Here is a 21,164-nt window from a genome sequence, read left to right as displayed (position 1 = left end):
CAGCTCCAGGGACGGCGACTCCACCACCTCCCCGGGCAGCCCATTCCAGTGCCCAATGACTCTCTCAGGGAAGAACTTTCTCCTCACCTCCAGCCTAAATTTCCCCTGGCGTAGCTTGAGGCTGTGTCCTCTTGTTCTGGTGCTGGCCACCTGAGAGAAGAGAGCAACCTCCTCCTGGCCACAACCACCCTTCAGGTAGTTGTAGACAGCAATAAGGTCACCCCTGAGCCTCCTCTTCTCCAGGCTAACCAATCCCAGCTCCCTCAGCCTCTCCTCGTAGGGCTGTGCTCAAGGCCTCTCCCCAGCCTCGTCGCCCTTCTCTGGACACGCTCAAGCATCTTAATGTCCCTCCTAAACTGGGGGGCCCAGAACTGAACACAGTACTCAAGGTGTGGTCTAACCAGTGCAGAGTACAGGGGCAGAATGACCTCCCTGCTCCTGCTGACCACACCATTCCTGATGCAGGCCAGGATGCCCCTGGCTCTCTTGGCCACCTGGGCACACTGTTGGCTCATGTTCAGGCAGGTATCAATCAGCACCCCCAGATCCCTTTCTGTTGTTTTAAAAAATGGCACATGACTTAAATCTGTTCCTGGAGCACATTTGCTCATGGTGATTGCCCTTGGTACTTAGCATTCTACAAAAGAGTAGGAAGTGCCCTAAGGAAAGAAGAGTTATTCAGAGGGCTGCCTGGAGCAGTTACTGGCTCTGGATGCAAGGAGCAATGAGCCTGCCCTCAATCTCTGTGCTTTGCTGGTGTGCCAATTTCCTGAAAGGCATACTGGTTCCTTGGGGTGGTAGCAGAGCTGCATTGTTTTCATCTTCTTTAACCTTTCTGCATAAGGCATGCAGGGTACTGTAGTAAGTGCAGCTGAAGAGAAACTCAACTACATGGAAAGGAGGACAATTCCCCAGGGTGCTAAATCCTCTTTGCATTGAAGAAAACGGTGCCACTAATTACTAGTTACAGCTTTTCAAAGGCTAAAGCAAGAGGACTATTAGTAAAGCAAGTCCTTAACTAGCAAGCAGTTTTCATGTCAAACTGCTGCTACGGTAGAAATCTGGCATGCTGCTTAAAGGAAATATTTAAAACATGGGGATGCTGGTAGAGAGCAGCTGAAGATGAGCCAGCAGTGTGCCCAGGTGGCCAGGAGAGCCAATGGCATCCTGTTCTTCTGCTCCTGTACTCAGCACTGGTCAGGCCACACCTTGAGTGCTGTGTCCAATTCTTGGCCCTTCAATTCAAGAGAGATGTTGAGGTACTGGAACATGTCCAGGGAAGTGCAACAAAGCTGGTGAGGGGCCTGGAACACAAACCTTCTGAGGAGAGGCTGAGGGAGCTGAGGTTGTTTAGCATTTTTATTTCTGTGGCTTTCAAATTGGAGTAAAAAAGCAGAAAATGGCTCTGAAAGTCTACTTACATGCTTTTAGTATTTATTTCTTTTAATATTGTGCTACTTGTTTTAGGATTCAAGAGTATATTACCATCTGCTACATCAGATTGCACCCAAAGGAGATGACCCTGATAAATTGCCTGTTAAAATTGACTTTTCAGGATTTCATGTAAGTATCCAGAAACATAAAAATAGACTGGAATTATCTGAGACTTCTATCTGTGTAACCAACATCCTGGTTACAAGGTTCTCCCTCAGTCCTCTTTTGTTTTGCAAAGCATACAAAAGCTCAGTCAGATTCCTCTATGTCAGAAACAGACAAAGAGAAATTTGAAGATCCAGAGTGCTGCTGAAACAGAGTAATGTATCCTGCAGTCTAGAATTTGGAGCTATGAATCATAGAATCAGACAGGTTGGAAGAGACCTCCAAGATCATCCAGTCCAACCTAGCACCCAGCCCTAGCTAATTGACTAGACCATGGCACTAAGTGCCTCATCCAGGCTTTGCTTCAACACCTCCAGGGACAGTGACTCCACCACCTCCCTGGGCAGCCCATTCCAATGCCAATCACTTTCTCTGCCAACAACTTCCTCCTAACATCCAGCCTAGACCTCCTCTGGCACAACTTGAGACTGTGTCCCCTTATTCTATTGCTGGTTGTCTGGGAGAAGAGACCAACCCCACCTGGCTACAATGTCCCTTCATGTAGTTGTAGACAGCAATGAGGTCACCTCTGAGCCTCCTCTTCTCCAGGCTAAACAACCCCAGCTTGACTTGGAGTAGTGTCTACCTGCTTTTTATTACAACATCCTGCTCAGCTCTGCTCTTCCAGAATTCAGACAAAAGTCTTTTCTAACTGAAACAATTCTATGATTCTATGACAGAAAGGAAATGGAAGAAGGATGTGTGAAGAAGGGAGTTATTCTGGGCTCCAAGGCATTGAGGGCATGAGGGAGGACAATGGTTATTTAGACATTTGCCAGATGGGTTTTTTTTTGGGTAAAGACTGGAAACATGCTTGTATTCATCACAAACTCTTTGTTTCTTTTCTTTCAGGATAAAAATGACTTGAGGAGGGCTGAACACATGCTCCAACAGGCAGATAAATTGAGTTGCAGACAGTTTGTAACTCCAGCTGATGTGGTTGCAGGCAACCCTAAACTCAATTTGGCTTTTGTTGCAAATCTCTTTAACACATATCCAGCCCTACACAAGCCTGATAATTCATCTTATGATCTCAGTTTATTAGAAGGTACTCAACTTACCACACATATTAGTGATTTGCATTTATTTAAGTATGCCTTCTAACTGTGATATAGGATGCTTGTGTGATGGTGCCAGTGCTAACACCAGCATAGAGAGCTTTCTTACTAGCTTAGCCTTAGTAGAAGTCCCTGTTACTGTAAATATTGTTCACCTGCATTAGTTTAACCAAAGGCTCTTCCTGAACAACCTTCTATCATTAATCTGCAAGAGCAGTAACTGTCCTCTTACTCTCTTTCCAGTTTCCTGTGCTTCTTTCCATACTGTTTATATCTTAGCTGATGCAGAATTGCTGGCTTTCCCTAACTTGCAGTGCTGTAATACCATGCAACTGTAATAGCCTTTTTAAGTACTTTCCACATACTGTGCTGATGTACACAAACAGATATACTTAGATCTAGAAGTTTGCCTTTTAAACCAGGAAGCAAACAAAAAGACTTCTGTGTCAACCTCTTGCATAATCTATTGCATCAGCAACCTATATGGATCCTAGCACATCAGCAAGTTTTAACTGTACAGTTCAGATCCCTAATGTTAATGAGATAATTGGTAGCAATCTGTGGCTATTGCCCTTCCTGTGGACCAGCTAAATCGAGGGTAATTAAATGGCTCCTGCCAGTGTATTTCACAGTTGTTCACTGATCTCAAAGGAATGGTGAGAATCAGGGGTGCTGCACTCGGGAGAATCATCAGCAATGTTCACACATCCCTCTGCACTGCCTACTCCTGCCTTCCTCTTATTGTTCCTATCAGGTTTCCTTTCCATCTAGGTGAGTCCATCTTCCTTTGCTCCTCTCTTTTTTCATAATTTGTCTGCTCTGCTACATCCCTGTGTCACAAATCTTGTATCCTCTGGACCACTCCTATTTCAAGCTTCCTGCTCTTCTAAGTTTCAGCTGGGTAGAGATATCAGAGCCCAGGTGATAGTCTTTGCTTTCCTGCTGCGATATCCCTAGGCACTGCAGTCCCTGCTGATCAGGACAAATGATGGGAGGACAGGCCTGCTCTTTGTATTTTTAGAAATACAAAACCCAGGAGCTGTGTGGGGATGGAATATGTTCAGATTAGCATCTCTGTTCTGAACATACAGTGGCAGCTGTCGTTTTGAAACACTGAAAACTCCTCACATTCAGAAGAGTTTTCATTGGCCTGGTGAAACAAAACATCTGAACTACTTTCTGAAAAGTATTCAGATGAGATCAGTGTCTCAGCTAAAACAGTTCCTAAAAAGCTACAATCACCTGATTGCTAAATGATGGTTTTGTAAGATAGATCTCAACCTTCAAAATAGTTATTTCAGCCAACAGTTGATGTTGTTTGTGTTGTTAAGATGTTTTATGATGCCTCTTTTTTTTTTTTTCTTTCCAAAAAATCCTGTGTTTTTACTGATGCTTTCTCAAGGTAGTGATATAAAATATAAGACATTCATTTCTTTATAGTTTCATCATGGACTGTCTGTTGAAATCTGACTCATAATTTATAATGCTTTCCTATTTTGCTTCATGAAACGCAGATTTGACCCCTCCTAATGTAGGTACTGTATTGAGTATTTTTTCTCTACTCCTTAACATTGTTTGTTCTGCCATTATTTACTTAGTTATGTTTCCTAGTGTTTTAATCATTTCTGTCCTTTTCTGCTTGCTTTTGTTGTTGTATTTTTCTATTGCTTTAATATGCCATCATAAGTAGAAGGAAAAAAAATCCCCACTGCTCTAACACGATGCATCTAAAATGTGGGTAGGATGTGTAGTATGTCATAGAATCATAGAACCAACCAGGTTGGAAGAGACCTCCAAGATCATGCAGTCCAACCTAGCACCCAGCCCTATCCAATCAACCAGACCATGGCACTAAGTGCCTCATCCAGGCTTTTCTTGAAGACCCCCAAGGACGGTGCCTCCACCACTTCCCTGGGCAGCCCATTCCAATGCCAATCACTCTCTCTGTGAAGAACTTCTTCCTAATATCCAGCCTAGACCTACCCTGGCACAACTTGAGACTGTGTCCCCTTGTTCTATTGCTGGTTGCCTGGGAGAAGAGGCCACCCCCCACCTGGCTACAATGCCCCTTCAGGTAGTTGTAGACAGTAATAAGATCACCCCTGAGCCTCCTCTTCTCCAGGCTAAACAGGCCCAGCTTCCTCAACCTCTCTTCATAGGATTTGTGCTCCAGGCCCCTCACCAGCTTTGTTGCCCTTCTCTGGACATGTTCCAGCACCTCAACATCTTTCTTGAATTGAGGGGCCCAGAACTGGACACAGTACTCAAGGTGTGGCCTGACCAGTGCTGAGATGCCTTAGAATTTTTTCTCTGGGTTTAACCAGCACAGGCTTTGCTAGGTGTAAAGCTCTAGACATATGTGGATGAGGAAAGTCTTCTGGAAGTCTTTATTTTCCTGTATAAAGTCCACCAGCAATGACTGCTGCACCCAAGGAGTATGTTGTGGTCATTCTCTTTTAAAGACAGTGAACATGGTTGCATAAATTGACATCCACTCTGATAATACTTCCCAAGACTGCTGATGTGCACTTGCACCCTTGGCTATACTGACACAGGAAAATGAACATTGCATATTGTGTGGGGAGGGAGCAGGGCATCCTGGCCTCAGGCAATGCATGACCTTTCACTGAGTCTTGCTGTTGTTCTGAGGAACCTCTTTCTTTTGGGGAAGGCAGCAAAGTTTGGAGTCTGTCACACAGAAAGTTGACATCTTGTGGAAAGAAAGAGGAGGGACATCTGTCCACCAACATTTGCTACAGTGTAGATGTCCTCTGCTGCTTTTGGTTAGTGCAGTGCCAGCCTTCAAGGCTGTTACCCACTCAGGCCAGCTGAGCTTAGGGTACAAACTGTTCTGGGCACTGCTGTCTTTCAGAGAGAAATGTAGGTATTTGTAGCCCACTGGATTCTTGACCTCATCTCTATGGCTACTTCTCACTCAATTCCATAGTATAATGATCTCAAAGAAAAAGATGCCTCAAAGAAAAGGATTCTACCAAATTTGCTCCTCTCTCTGCCCCCTTTCTGCAGTTTGCCACTGATTTTGGCTATCTGCTGCACCAATCAGCAAAAGATATGCTCCTTATAGGATCACAAGGTATATTTTGAACAAAAGAATAGAGAGGGGGAACAAATGATCACTTCTCAGCCATGTTGCATGCTAAATGGATTTGTTTAGATTGGCATATTAAATATAGTATGCTGGGTTTAATTCCTGGGTTCCTGCTTTCCAAAAGGGTGCTGCCCACCCTGCATGCTCTTGCTCCTGCTTGGCTGCTGTGGATTCTTTTAACCATGTTAAGCACACATTTTGAAATTCCAAAGCTGAGTGCAGTTGTTGAGTATCTGGGTTTGTAGCAATGCTTTTATTTTCCCAGTAAGAGTTCATTAAATAATCTTGCTGCTTTCTCTGCAATGGATAAGTGTTCCTAAAAGCACTGGGCAGTCAGCATTTTTAAGTACTGCAAACCACCTTAAAGCTCAGTGTGCCTACAATCTTAAAACAGAAAGCCAGCAAAAGGGATTTGTCTCAAATACTATAACCTCTCAAGTTATTCCTTTTAAACTTGAATCATCTGTCATGTCTCTCTATGGAAAAAACCACTGATATTCTTATTAACTGTTTTAAAATGTGATTCTCTGATGCATTGTAAATGTTGTGGTGGGAAGCAGTAGAAACACATATTGTAAATGAAGCAGGAGAAACACACCCAACTGCCTGAATAGTATTTTTCTTTGGCTCAGCATACTGGTCAGCAGCTGGTGGTTTTTGAGGACTGAATATTTGAAATAAGCACTAGTTTGAATCAAGTATGAGGCAACTCATAGTTTAGAAATAAAGTATAGTAGGATAAATGGGATCCCGAGGTGTGTTAGGAAGAGTGTGTCCAGCAGGTCAAGGGAGGTTCTCCTCCCCCTCTACTCTGCCCTGCTGAGACCTCATCTTGAATACTGTGTTCAGTTTTGGGCTCCCCAGTTTAAGAGGGACAGGGATGTGCTGGAGAGGGTCCAGTAGAGGGCCACAAGGATGATTAGGGGACAGGAGGGCATGGCTAATGAGGAGAGGCTGAGGACCTGGGGCTGTTTAGTCTGGAAAAAAGAAGATTTGATAAAAGATTTGATAAAAGAAGATTTGGAGAAAAGGGGATCTGATAAATGTTTATAAGTACCTGAGGGCTGGCCAGGAGCAGGGGGACAGGCTCTGCTCACTGCTCCCTGGGGTAGGACAAGGAGCAATGGGTGTAAGTTGCAGCACAAGAGGTTCTGCCTCAACACAAGGGGGAACTTCTTTACTGTAAGGGTTCCAGAGCACTGGAACAGGCTCCCCAGAGAGGTTGTGGGGTTTCCTTCTCTGGAGACTTTCAAGGCCTGCCTGGCTGTGTTCCTCTGTGATCTGTGTTAGGTAGCATTGTCCTGCTCTGGCAGCGGGGGTTGGACTCGATGATCTCCTTGGGTCCCTTCCAACCTCTAACATCCTGCAAGCCTGTGAAATTTAACCTAATCCCTACTAGATAAAAAATGAGTGGTAAGCTGGCTGAAACATCAGTAAAATTTATTATGTTGGAAAACATCAATCAATTGTGGCTGAGATTTCTGAAATTAATTCTTTTCTAAGGTGTATTTTGAAATCCAAAACTGGATTTGATGGGATTGCTTCCAGGTACTGACCCCTAGAGATACCATTGTTGGGGAAAGGATGAACTTATTGTTGGGGATGGGGGAAGGGCCATGAGAATCATTTGTGTGTTACTTATGGAAGTGTTTTCTCCAATAATGAATGTAGCATTCCATCTGTCATTATAGGAGAGAGTAAGGAAGAAAGGACTTTCAGAAACTGGATGAACTCCCTGGGTGTAAGCCCTTATGTTAACCATTTATACAGGTAAGACACTTAAAACCATCACGCTGTTGTGGAGGCAGGGAATTAATGTGGTTGAGTCAGGAATTATAAAAGTAGAATTATATTTCCTGGACACTCCACCCCCAAACTACAGACAAAACTAGCTGAAGTTTGTTTACAGATTCACTTTGGTCAGGAACTGTTGCAGGAATCTGTTTAGCTTGCCACGGGAAACGTGGTTCAGGCCCCACAGATCAATGTGGTCAAGGCGATGCCACATGGACTCCAGACAATTCAAGGTGAATTATGCCAGAGACCTTTACTGATCATTTTGGTTCTCAATATATACCCTCAGGGCATAAAGCACACACCTACACATTAGCAGAAGTAGTCAAGGACAACCCACTCCATCAGCATAAACCACGCCTTGCCTTCCTTTGTTAACGAGGTGTCCATTATCTGTCCTTTCTGAGCTAAGGTGGCCAGCAGCTGGTGGGAACCAAGGTCAGCATCTGCCTGTTATTATCCTTCTTCACTTTGCATTCCCACAAGGAACTTCTTCAAAAAAGATGTTATAGACAAATGTAGAGATTTAGGAAGTCAGGAAATGGGAAAAGCTAAGCTATAAATACAGCTTTACCCCACTACCAATCAGGCTGGGCAGAGAATCATAGAATCAACCAGGTTGGAAGAGACCTCCAGGATCATCCAGTCCAACCTATCCCCCAGCCCTAACCAATCAACTAGACCATGGCACTAAGTGCCTCATCCAGTCTTTTCTTGAAGACCCCCAGGGACGGTGCCTCCACCACCTCCCTGGGCAGCCCATTCCAATGGGAAATCACTGGAATTAAGGGAGCAGCAGGTCTTACTCATGGAGGTGAGAGAGGTATTCGACAGTGATCCCTTGCTGGATTCCTCTGTGGAAGGAGCCTTCTGACACTGCAGGCTATATCCAGAAGTTTATATCCATGTGGCAGAACCCCCAAGGCAAGGGGCAGAGCTGCCAAACTTGCACTTCTTCCACAAGTAGGATGACCATGGAACCATGCTGCCTCAACAGTGGCTGGGGAGAGCCAAACTATTAGCGTCTTCTCAGTTCAGGAGGCAGCCAGGAGTCAGCTGCTGACAGGGTCTGAGAGTAGCCGGTCAAGGGTGCCACCAGCAGCTCTCTCAGAGGACCCCAGGGCTTGCCAAGCCTGCAAGTTTGCACAGAATGGTGCCAAAGGGGAGAGATGGTGTAAAGTAGGAGCCGTCAAAAAGCAGGCATGGTCCAAACCAGTAATTCTGTCATGGCAGACACTGCTCCTGTTGGACACTCTGTCAAGGCGAGAGCTCTTTCAAGATGGGAACTCCAAAGGCAGGAACCTCTTCCCATTCTCCCTTGCTCTATTTCAGCTTTTCTAGACCAAGTGTCCATTTACCATTTCATACTGGGTGCGAAAGCCCAGCCAACCCGATTCCAGCTAGGCTTCCACATGGGTCAGCCCACAGGCAGGGAAGCACTTTTTGCTGTTCCCCCCTCAGGCCCACAGGGTGTGTGTGTGAGGGGGGAAAGCAGTTTTTGTGCCTTCTTTTCCCATTCAAACCCGTGGGGAGGAGGTGGAGGAGAAGAAAGGAAGTTGGAGTACCACAGAACACAAACCCAAACCAAACCAAACTCCCAACCCAACAACAAAAAAACCTCACAGACAAAGCCAGAGTATTTTTTGTCATGACTGGGTTGGAGGGCAGAAAAGCTCTGCAGCGGGACCTTGACTGCCTGGACAGATGGGTAGAGTCCAATGGGATGGCATTCAATAGCTCCAAGTGCAGGGTGCTGCACTTTGGTTACAACAACCCCATGCAGAGATACAGGCTGGGGTCAGAGTGGCTGGAGAGCAGCCAGACAGAGAGGGATCTGGGGGTGCTGATTGATACCCGCCTGAACATGAGCCAGCAGTGTGCCCAGGTGGCCAAGAGCGCCAGTGGCATCCTGGCCTGCATCAGGAATGGTGTGGTCAGCAGGAGCAGGGAGGTCATTCTGCCCCTGTATTCTGCACTGGTTAGACCACACCTTGAGTCCTGTGTTCAGTTCTGGGCCCCCCAGTTTAGGAGGGACATTGAGATGCTTGAGCATGTCCAGAGAAGGGCGACGAGGCTGGTGAGAGGCCTTGAGCACAGCCCTACGAGGAGAGGCTGAGGGAGCTGGGATTGGTTAGCCTGGAGAAGAGGAGGCTCAGGGGTGACCTCATTGCTGTCTACAACTACCTGAGGGGTGGTTGTGGCCAGGAGGAGGTTGCTCTCTTCTCTCAGGTGGCCAGCACCAGAACGAGAGGACACAGCCTCAGGCTGCGCCAGGGGAGATTTAGGCTGGAGGTGAGGAGAAAGTTCTTCACTGAGAGAGTCATTGGACACTGGAATGGGCTGCCCGGGGAGGTGGTGGAGTCGCCGTCCCTGGGGCTGTTCAAGGCAAGGTTGGACGTGGCACTTGGTGCCATGGTCTGGCCTTGAGCTCTGTGGTAAAGGGTTGGACTTGATGATCTGTGAGGTCTCTTCCAACCCTGATGATATTGTGATACTGTGAAAAAGAAGGGAAGAAGAGAAATTGTATTTCTACTAAAACAGTGGTCTCCAAGTTTCTACAGAGTGTGAGAGGAACTTCAAAACTGGTCTGTAAGGCTACATTAAGCAGTATCTGACTGAAATATATTCTGCTAATGATCTAGAAATACTGGAAGGCTTGTAAGCTTTTGATGCAATAATCTCAGTCTCTTTACTTTGAATTACATTTACTGAAAGTTGATATAACTGTGTTGTATAATACATGAATTTTGTGTTCTGTAATGACAGATGAAATGACTGAAAACTTATTAAACCAGTAATGTACTTCTGTTGGGGTTGGGCAAACTTGAGCAGTCTGAAATAAGGAGAGTAGGAAGGGTAACGTTAGGTCATTCTGATAAGGAAGTGCAGCTGCAGGGAGAAATAACCTTGAGAAGGCTGGCAGAAAAGCTGCTGTCTGTGAAAGTTACCTGCGTGAGGGGGATTTAAGGGGGGCTGGGCAGTCAGCTCTGCCTCTAGGCATGTGGACAGCCCATATTTCTGCTATCATAGAATCAACCAGGCTGGAAGAGACCTCCAAGATCATCCAGTCCAACCTAGCACCCAGCCCTAGCCAGTCAACTAGACTCATACAGGCTTTTCTTCAACACCTCCAGGGATGGTAACTCCACCACCTCCCTGGGCAGCTCATTCCAATGCCAATCACTCTCTCTGGGAAGAACCTCCTCCTAACATCCAGCTTTGAGACTGTGTCCCCTTGTTCTATTGCTGGTTGCCTGGGAGAAGAGACCAACCCCACCTGGCTACAGCCTCCCTTCAGGTAGTTGTAGACTGCAATGAGGTCTGCCCTGAGCCTCCTCTTCTGCAGGCTGCACACCCCCAGCTCCCTCAGCCTGCAGGCTGAAGGGAGACCTCGTTGCCCTCTGCAGCTTCACTGAAAGGAGGTTGTAGTGAGATGGGGTCAGTCTCTTCTCCCTAGTATCAGGTGACAGAGCAAGAGGACATGATTTGAATTTGTGTCAGGGGGGATTTAGATTGGATATTAAGAATAATTCCTTTATTGAAAGCATGGTCAGGCATTGGAACAGGCTGCCCAGGGAGGTGGGAAGTCACTGTCCCTGGAGATGTTCCAAAACTGTGTGGGTGTGGCACTGTGGGACATGGTTTAATGGCCATGGCAGTCTTAGGCTGACTGTTGGACTCGATCTTGGAGGCTTTTCCCAACCTTAATGATTCTACAATTCTCCCCAGAGCAACGCAAAATTTTCTTTATGCAAGTGAATTTTTTCAGCAGTGTCATTAAACTCTGAGAGTTCTCAAGCAGCTAATATTTTTGTGGTGAATCTGAGGCTTTTGTACTTCAGCAAACTGCTTTATTCCAATACAGCGACCTCTCGGACGCTTTGATAATCTTCCAACTGTACGACCTGATCCGTGTGCCTGTTGACTGGAACCACATCAACAAACCTCCCTACCCATTACTAGGTGGCAATATGAAAAAGGTTGGTAGATACTCTGTGCTAGAAATCAGTTTCATAAGGAAAAGTTTCAGGCTGCTCCCCCCATCCCACTTTGGAAATCAACCAGACTAGACTCAGCTAGCTCTGGAAATGGAATGAAGCTTATAATTTACAGCTTAGCAGAATGTACAAGCAGATATTTACAGTATATACAGTTATAGACAGAAATATACAAGGTAGAAGGTAATACAGAAACACAACTCCCCTCCTAGAAACCTGAGTCCCCAGGAGGGGCTCTCAAATGCCCCATCACCTTCCCCCTGCCCCTCTCAACTTTACCCCAGTCCCAAGAAGAATGGAGATTTGGCCAGGGGGTTAGGAAGCAAAGTGGATTAATTAAAGAAATGGTAGAGAGGCTAGAGAGAGAGGGAATGCAGCTCAGCCAGCTCCCCAGCAGAAGTGGGTTATTTATGTTTTGATTTCTTGTTCTTATACATCTCAGCAAGCCTATGTGAGAAGTGGACATCAGCCTTGTTTTCCTTGCACAGCATGTAACCTAGTTGTTCTCACCAAAGCATTCTAGCTAGGCTCAAACTAGCACACCTGACATTTAGTTACCATTGCCTGGTGCTGTTCTATGGTGAGATGTTTCTTCTCAGAGCAGTTCTATGTTATGCCAGGAGAATATGTGCAAGATTTGTAGAATCTAAGCTTTCAGTTCTGTGATCGTTCTGAAGCCACAAATGTAGGGGAGATATAAGCCCACTTGTTTAAGAGGAACATGTTTTGATGTTCAGTACTGGTGAGACAATGGAAGAAATAGTCCAGGGATGTTGTGGGTGCCCCCTCCCTGAAGATGTTCAAGGCCAGATTGGACAGAACCTTGAGCAGCCTGGTCTAGTGGAAGGTGTCCCTGCCTCTGGCAGTGAGGTTGGAACTAGGTGATCTTTAAGGTCCCTTCCAACCAAGACCACTCTATAATTCTACTTTTCCAAACTCAGTTTTGATGTTAAGTGTAAATCCCTGACTTTAGTGGGAGTGAATGTGGTTTTCTCAAGTGTGGAAAAAAGTATTGTTGGAATCTTTGCATAGTTGCATTTACAGTAAAAACTGCCTTGTTGTAATGACAGTGTGGAAAAGCTAGAAATCTTGCACTAGCTCTGAATCTCACCATAGGTAACAGTAAAGCAAAGGAATCCCAAGCACACAGAGATTATAGGTCTGTATGATAGAAATATTAAGGTGTGCTCTTCATTCCTGTATGTTTATTTTTCAGATTGAGAATTGCAATTATGCAGTAGAACTTGGGAAGACTAAAGCCAGATTCTCACTGGTTGGTATTGCTGGACATGACCTAAATGAGGGTAATCCAACTTTGACTTTGGCTTTGATATGGCAGCTGATGAGAAGGTAAGTTAGCCACAGTATACAATAGATATGCATATCTGGCCAGCAGGTCAAAGGAGGTGACTCTCCCCCTCTACTCCACTCTGGTCAGACCCCATTTGGAGTACTGCATCCAGTTCTGGAGCCCCCATTGCAAGAAGGATGTGGAGATGCTGGAGCATGTCCAGAGAAGGGCCACAAGGATGCTCAGAGGGTTGCAGCAGCTCTCCTATGAGGACAGACTGAAAGAGTTGGGGCTGTTCAGTCTGGAGAAGAGGAGGCTCCCAGGTGACCTTCTTGTGGCCTTCCAGGATCTGAAGGGGACCTACAAAAAAAAAAAGCTGAGGAGGGACTTTTTAGGCTGTCAGGGAGTGACAGGACTGGGGGGAATGGAGGTGGGGAGATTGAGACTGGGCGTGAGGATGAAGTTGTTCGTCATGAGAGTGGTGAGAGGCTGGAATGGGTTGCCCAGGGAGGTGGTTGAGGCCCCATCCTGGAGGTGTTTAAGGCCAGGCTGGCTGAGGCTGTGGGCAGCCTGCTCTAGGGTAGGGTGTCCCTGCCCATGGCACGGGGTTGGAACTGGCTGATCCTTGTGGTCCCTTCCAACCCTGACTGATTCTATGATTCTGATTCTGTATATGTATCTGTGCATCTATGGATATGTGTCTCTGTATATCAAGGCAAATTCAAGCTAAGTACAGAGTCATTTAAAGTAAAATGGAAGAATAGAGGTAATGTGTGCCATAGAAGTCAAAAGGAGAAGAATGTTTTAAGCCATCACAGTGATATTAATGTAAATATGATCAAATTGAAATCTTGCTAGTGTGCTGAGCAGGGGAAAAACTTAAAAACTTTATTGAAATAAAAGTATTTTACTGCAGGCATTTTCCACAAAGTTAACTTTCTTACACCTACCCCAGAACACTCACTGCTGCTTTTTTGTTTCTCGCATTGTTGTAAGTCAGTACTCAAGGTGACTTGGATGTAAGGAGGTACTTAAGCTTATAAATAAAAATTATTTATGATGTGCTGAGTGAAATATATGAAGATGTAACAATGACTGTGAAGAGTTTTAAGGTGTTCTTTTATTCCTGAAACAACCAAAAAAGTGATTTAAAGTACTGAGCAGTTTTTAATGTACCTTATGAAGGTACTTGGCACTGGTACTGTGTTGTTAATACTTTCACAGTATCACCAAGGTTGGAAGAGACCTCAGAGATCATCAAGTCCAACCCTTTACCACAGAGCTCAAGGCTAGACCATGGCACCAAGTGCCACGTCCAATCCTGCCTTGAACAGCCCCAGGGACGGCGACTCCACCATCTCCCTGGGCAGCCCATTCCAGTGTCCAATGACTCTCTCAGGGAAGAACTTTCTCCTCACCTCAAGCCTAAATCTCCTCTGGCGCAGCCTGAGGCTGTGTCCTCTCGTTCTGGTGCTGGCCACCTGAGAGAAGAGAGCAACCTCCTCCTGGCCACAACCTCCCCTCAGGTAGTTGCAGACAGCAATAAGGTCACCCCTGAGCCTCCTCTTCTCCAGGCTAACCAATCCCAGCTCCCTCAGCCTCTCCTCGTAGGGCTGTGCTCAAGGCCTCTCCCCAGCCTCGTCGCCCTTCTCTGGACACGCTCAAGCATCTCAATGTCCCTCCTAAACTGGGGGGCCCAGAACTGAACACAGTACTCAAGGTGTGGTCTAACCTTTTGCTTGAAGCTTTGTGCTCTTAAAGGGAATGGTTGAACTCGACTTTAACTCAGACTTTTACTTTCTGTCTAAAGGTACACTCTGAATGTACTATCAGACCTCGGAGAGGGGGAAAAAGTAAATGATGATGTTATTATGAAGTGGGTGAATCAGTCACTTGCAAAAGCAAATAAGAAAACTTCAATTACAAGTTTCAAGGTAATCAAATTAATCTACTACTTTCCACATATAATCAGATCTGGGATTTTTAACCTGATCTAGTAACAATTTGGGTTTAACAGTGTCTCTATGTGATGGTTTGGGTGTTCCCTGCCCCCCCACACTTAAGAAAATCACCCAGACTAGACTTAGCTGAGATGGAAATTAGAATGGAGCTTTATATTTACAGCTAAGCACAATATGCAAGCAGGTATTTACAGTATCTACAGAAATACACAAGTTAAAAAGTAACACAGAAACACAACAGCCCTCCCAGAAACCTGAGTCCCCAGGAGGGGCTCCCAACCACTCTTCCACATCCTTTCCACCCCTCTACCTTACCCCAGTCTTTGCCTTACGTTCAAAGTGAGTTTGGAGAATCAGCCAGGGGGGTTAGGAAGGAGACTGATTAGTCACACAGACAGCAGGTTAGAGAGAGAAGGGAGGCAGCCAGAGGCAGAGAGCAACTCTCTTATGTTTTTGTGTTCTTGTTTATATACATCTCAGCAAGCCTATGAGTGCAGCAGACATCACCACTGTTTCCTTTTCACAGCCTGTCATCTAATTCCTCTCACTAAAATACCCCAGCTAGGCTCAAACTAGCACACTCTCCCATCAGCTAGCATAATTGCCTGAGGAAATAGCTCTGTCAGGCTGTGAAATTTATAAGCTTAATTTCTTTTTGTTTCTTATTAATACAGTTGCTGTTGTAGGACTCAAACCAAACCTCAACAACAGCAGCAGCGATGAAAAATGGCTAAACTTTCACAGGGGCTTCTGTCTGAAATTACCAACGTTTGGGCAGAGCATGTCTCTTCCAGATGTTTTTATACAGCACTCTCATGCTTGTCCAAAATTGAAGAACTAATTTGAAAGGAACCCGCGGGTGTGTGGTGCTGGGCCGTGGTTAAAAAGGAATTCAGTTAAAAATTCATTTGAAGCGAGCGTTTTCAGTAACAGCTGAACACACACTGGTGTGTGACAACCAGGAGAGGGAGCCCAAGTCAACCAGCGACATCTCTTGTCTTCACTGACACTGCTGATAGCCAGCACACCTCTACAAAGCAGGAGCTTTTCCCGCTCGGTAAACAGCAGTAAATTGATAAAGGAAGTTTTTCTTTCACAGTTTTCAAGTGGTAAACACGAAAGGAGTCCTATGTATGTCAGCTGTGTTGGACTACGTCGCAGGCTCACAGGGTGTTAGAGGCTGGAAGGGACCCAAGGAGATCATCAAGTACAACCCCCCTGCCAGAGCAGGACAATCATATCTAACACAGATCACAGAGGAACACATCCAGACAGGCCTTGAAAGTCTGAATGTGTTCCTCTGTGATGCTCCTCTGGATGTGTTCTTCTGTGATGTCAACCTCATTCTTTAGAGATGGTAGATTAATTCTCCTTGTGTGCAAATGTAATGGTCTTAAACAGGCTCCTTGTGTATTCAGAACCAGCCTGAGATTCACAACAGGAACACTGGCAACTAGAAGGGTAAATACTTGAGAGGTCCCTGTGTTATGAGATTCATTGCCCTCTACGACTGCCTGAAAAGGAGGCTGCAATGACATGGGGGTTGGTCTCATCTCTCTAGTATCAGGTGACAGAATGAGAGGAAATGGCCTAAAATTGTGCCAGGGGAGGTTTAGGTTGGATATTAGTTAAAATGTCTCTCCAAAGGAGTGGTTAGGCATTGGAACAGACTACTGAGGGAGGTGGTGGAGTCATGGACACATGGAAACCTGGACATGGTTTAAGGGCCATGGTGGTGTTAGGTTGACAGTTGGACTTGATCTGAAAAGAAAGCTTCTTACCCTGGTAGAAGCCTCAGATTACTATCCAGTACTGACTTTTCAAGTAGGCAGTGGTGATGTTGCAACAAGAAGTCTGAGGTCAATCAGGAGAGACTTCAGGGCCTTGAGATGACTGGTTAAGGGTTCAGGAGCAGTAGTGCTCTTGTCTGTCCTTCTGGTTGCAAGGAATGGTGAAACAAGAAACAGTAAGAGCCAGCAGATCAATGCCTGGTTCCAAACCTGGTGTCAGCAGCAGAAATTGGGGGGTTTGATCGTAATTAGTTTACGTGACACCAGGCCTGCTGGCAACAGGCAGCCTGTTGCAAGGGGAGAAAAGGATCTTTGCACAAACTGCTTGTGCTAGCTCAGAATACCAGCTAAGATGAAAAACTGTACAAACAGTGAGCCATAAACTACTGCAGAAAATAGTTCCATTACAGGAAAAGAAGAAAAGTAGTTGGGGAATGTAAATACCTCCTTGTTGTCTTGAAAGTCTGGTCCTTGGACTTCTTTCAGAGTTCCCTTCATTCCTTAGGGAAAGGGGAAAATTTCTTCCATTAAATACATGTGAACCATTTATCTAATAATAATATCAACACCAAGTGTAACTGTGTCCAGTCCTGGACCCCTCAATTCAATAAAGATGTTGAGATACTGGAATGTGTCCAGAGAAGGGCGATGAAGCTGGTGAGGGGCCTGGAACACAAACCCTGTGAGGAGAGGCTGAGGGAGCTGGGCCTGTTTAGCCTGGAGAAGAGGAGGCTCAGGGCTGACCTCATTGCTGTCTACAACTACATGAAGGGACATTGTAGCCAGGTGGGGTTGGTCTCTTCTGCCAGGCAACCAGCAACAGAACAAGGGGACACAGTCTCAAGTGGTTCCAGGGGAGGTCTAGGGTGGATGTTAGGAGGAAGTTGTTGGCAGAGAGAGTGATTGGCATTGGAATGGGCTGCCCAGGGAGGTGGTGGAGTTGCTGTCCCTGGAGGTGTTGAAGAAGAGACTGGATGGGGTACTTAGTGCCATGGTCTAGTTGATTGGCTAGGGCTGGGTGCTAGGTTGGGCTGGATGAGCTTGGATGTCTCTTCCAACCTGGTTGATTCTCTGATTGTGGAAAAGAATAGTAGACCTCATAAAGGAAAGGATAAAACCTTTCCTGCAATAAAGTACCCAAAGCTGTTTCTATCTTTCAATAAGTGTGTAAGATTTGCTGAAGGTCTTTTTGCATTGTGAAGCTGGAATAATCAAAGCAAATTTCTTACATAATCTTTGGTGTCTTTTCTTTTAGGACAGATCAATTAGCACCAGTTTACCTGTACTAGATTTAATAGATGCCATTGCACCAAAAGCAGTTCGTCCAGAAATGGTCAAGAGAGAAGATCTTTCTTATGAAGATAAATTGAATAATGCTAAGTAAGTTTCATAATAATGCTTTGTGTTTCCCTAAGGTGCAGGAAGGTAAGGGAGGTAAAAGATAACATACCCCCATGAAGAACGAGAACAGATGAGAAGGTTGAGGTCCTCAAATTTTTTTTCCACAGTCTTTACTGGCAGTCTTTTTCCCAACACCTTCCAAGTTAAAAAGTCACAAGGTGGGGGCCAGGGTGGTGAGGTCCCTCCCACTGTGTGTGAAAATCAGGTTTGTGACCTCCTGGGAGAGCTGGGGTTGTTCAGCCTGGAGAAGAGAAGGCTCTGGGAAGACAAAATCTCCATCTTCCAGTACCTGAAGGGGGCCTGCAAGAAGACTGAAGAGGGACTGTTTCCAAAGGTCTGCAGTGATAGGACAAGGGCCAGTGGTTTGCCAGAAAGGAGATTTAGACTTGTTAGGAACAAGCTCTTTACAGTGAGGGTGGTTGGGCACTGGAACAGGTTGCCCAGAGAGATAGTTGAGGCCCTATCCCTGGAGATATTCAAAGTGAGGCTCGACAAGACTCTGGGTGACCTGATCTAGTTGAGGATGTCTCTGCTCACTGCAGGAGGGTTGGACTAGATGACCTTTAGAGGTCCCTTCCAACCCAGGTGATTCTATGGAATGTGTGAGTGAAATCATTGTGTAATGAACTGTTTTTTTGGTTAGGAAATCAGAGATGGGGGTCGATCTCTTCCCCCTAGTATGGCCTGAAACTGTGTGCAGGGAGGTTTAGGGTGGATATTAGTAACAGTTTCTTCCCTGCAATAGAGGTCTGGCATTGGAACAGGCTTCCCAAGGAGGTGGTGGAGTCACTGTCCTTGGAGGTGTTCAAGAAACATGTGGATCTGGACTTTGGGACATGGTTTAATAGCCATGATGGCCTTAGGTTGATGGTTGGACTTCATGACTGGTGAGGTCTCTTCCATCTGAAACAGTTTTATGATTTTATGACTTACTGTTTTTTATCAGATATTTCATATTAACTTATTTCAAGTAGAATATACAATAAAATCTAATATTATGAATTTTCTAGCATATTTAAACTTTTTAAGAGGATGGAGACTCCCATTTACAAAGAGTTCTATGGAAAAGATGGGAGCAATGGGGACAAATTACTGCTTGGGAGCTTCACAGTGGAATCCAGAAGAAAATGTTTCTCCATGAGAACAGTTAGGCATGGGAGCAATCTCCCAAGGGAAGTAGTGGATTTCCTTCCATTGGGTAGTTTCAAGACCCACCTTGACACTGAGCCATCTCATTTTAGCTAGGCTGTTACCTAGGAAGTTTGGACCAGATGATCCTTGTGGTCCCATGCAGTCTGGCATTCTGTGACTTTAAATTCATGGCCAATGTGACCTACCACTACTGCACTCACTCCAACTCGTTTATTAGTAGCCTGCCCTAACCCTTACTGGTTCTGGCAAAAATAAATGCTTTGATAACCAGTAACAAGAGGTCTGCCAATACAATTGCTAGCACCTACTTTCTTCACAGTGATGTCCATTTTCTCAGGGAGCATTGAATACTGCCTGAAGAGGCATATCCTGTTATTTACAATCTATTGCTGTGTATCTTGGCACACTAGTAGATGCAAAGAAGAAAAGTAACAGTTATTTTCTCTTCTTTTCCAAGATATGCCATTTCAGTTGCTCGGAAAATTGGTGCTCGTATATATGCTCTCCCAGATGATCTGGTGGAAGTGAAGCCAAAAATGGTGATGACAGTGTTTGCATGTTTGATGGGAAGAGGACTGAACAAAATCAAGTAATGAAAATATGGAACAGAACTTTCTGCCATGTTATGCACAATGACTGCCTCGCCGTTTACAGAGTTCTGAAGTTGAGCATGAGAGAACTTGTGTGCACACATGTACTCCTGAGCATGAGAGAACTTGTGTGCACAAATGTACTCCTGAGCATGAGAGAACTTGTGTGCACAAATGTACTCGCTCTAAACACTGTTAGAATGTGTTTTAGGTAAAATCTGATTCGGTTTCATAGCACATTGATCACTTATGGATAGTGTTTTCAGAATCTATTAATCACCGAATTAGCAGCACAGATTTGTATTGTTTAAAAACCACCCCACAGCATATTAATCAAGCTGCATTTCTATCAGTTTCTCTAGGATTGTGAGAATCTGCATCATTTTACTTAACGTTATTTCAAGACCTGTTTTGAAACATTGTTTGATTCCTATGGGTGTCACTTACATGTTGTCATCCAAGTCTCAAGGTGCATTCCAATCCTGTTGCATTACTCCTGACTGCGTGACAGGTATTGTCTTTGCCTTACTCTTGGAGGGCTTCACTCCTGTTGAAGTCAATGAGTCACACAATTGATTTTGGTGGAAGCAGGTGAAGGTCTATGGGAATGTCTGAAAACTAATGAATATTGATAAACTGGTGAAATGTTTTTAGTGGGAATAATCTTTAAGTATGTGTAGTGGCTTTGCTCTGTTACTGATGAGAAACTTTGCTGGTTTTTTCTTAAGATACAGACTGCAAAATAGTAACCAGAAAGATAATTCTGTCATCATCAGGTCTGCAAATGCAGTAGGTTTTCAGTTCAACTAAGAGTCTGATTCCCCCCCCCCTCCTTTTTTTCATAAAATACTGTGTAAAGAGAACAGCCAAGAGCTGGCCAGTCCCAGTCTGGGAGTTAACATTAAGGTATTGCATTTCTATAGATTACTCCTTTTGATTTTCCTAAAAAGTGTATATTGTGTGCAGAGATTTTGTCTAGAAAGAGGAGTTTGTAATTATTTATTAAAGTATTTATACTCCTCCCTCTGCAGCTGTACCTTTTTATAAACTGCCTCTTTAATATAACAGAAGCCAAGCACAAAGAAAGAAAACTGAAGGGAAAGCGTGGTTTTGGTTGGTTGGTTTCTTTATGAAGCTGCAACTTTCTCAGCTTCTACCACAGTCTTAAGCGTGGCAAAAGTCAAGAATCATGATGAGCCTACATCCTCGGTACCTTGCACAACCTCTTAGTAGAAGATGCATCCATTTATTCTATGACAGTATCACAGTATCACAGTATCATCAGGGTTGGAAGAGACCTCACAGATCATCAGGTCCAACCCTTTACCACAGAGCTCAAGGCCAGACCATGGCACCAAGTGCCACGTCCAATCCTGCCTTGAACAGCCCCAGGGATGGTGACTCCACCACCTCCCCGGGCA

The 21,164-nt window shown here is 45.1% G+C and overlaps 1 protein-coding gene across 8 annotated transcripts in view; it reads left to right on the top strand.

Moving 5' to 3' along the window:
• The window catches only part of PLS1 (plastin 1), a 55,393-nt gene extending 34,614 nt beyond the window's left edge, over positions 1–20,779 (top strand). For 4 of the 8 annotated variants that reach the window (XM_064165108.1, XM_064165105.1, XM_064165106.1 and 1 more), the window contains 9 exons: positions 1,468–1,563; positions 2,452–2,647; positions 4,172–4,192; positions 7,458–7,536; positions 11,426–11,540; positions 12,775–12,908; positions 14,660–14,783; positions 17,856–17,980; positions 19,611–20,779. In XM_064165108.1, coding sequence (XP_064021178.1) covers positions 1,468–1,563; positions 2,452–2,647; positions 4,172–4,192; positions 7,458–7,536; positions 11,426–11,540; positions 12,775–12,908; positions 14,660–14,783; positions 17,856–17,980; positions 19,611–19,746 — 1,026 coding nt within the window. In that variant the 3' untranslated portion in view covers positions 19,747–20,779. Of the gene's footprint in view, positions 1–1,467; positions 1,564–2,451; positions 2,648–4,171; positions 4,193–7,457; positions 7,537–11,425; positions 11,541–12,774; positions 12,909–14,659; positions 14,784–15,484; positions 15,624–17,855; positions 17,981–18,746; positions 18,867–19,610 lie in introns of those variants that run through there. The other 4 variants (XM_064165110.1, XM_064165109.1, XM_064165111.1 and 1 more) reach the window with 4 other exon arrangements.
• The last annotated feature ends 385 nt before the right edge of the window (positions 20,780–21,164 follow it).

Source organism: Pogoniulus pusillus, chromosome 26 (assembly GCF_015220805.1).
Source record: "Pogoniulus pusillus isolate bPogPus1 chromosome 26, bPogPus1.pri, whole genome shotgun sequence".
NCBI classification, from domain to species: Eukaryota; Metazoa; Chordata; class Aves; order Piciformes; family Lybiidae; genus Pogoniulus; species Pogoniulus pusillus.
This window is presented reverse-complemented; position numbering and strand designations above follow the sequence as displayed.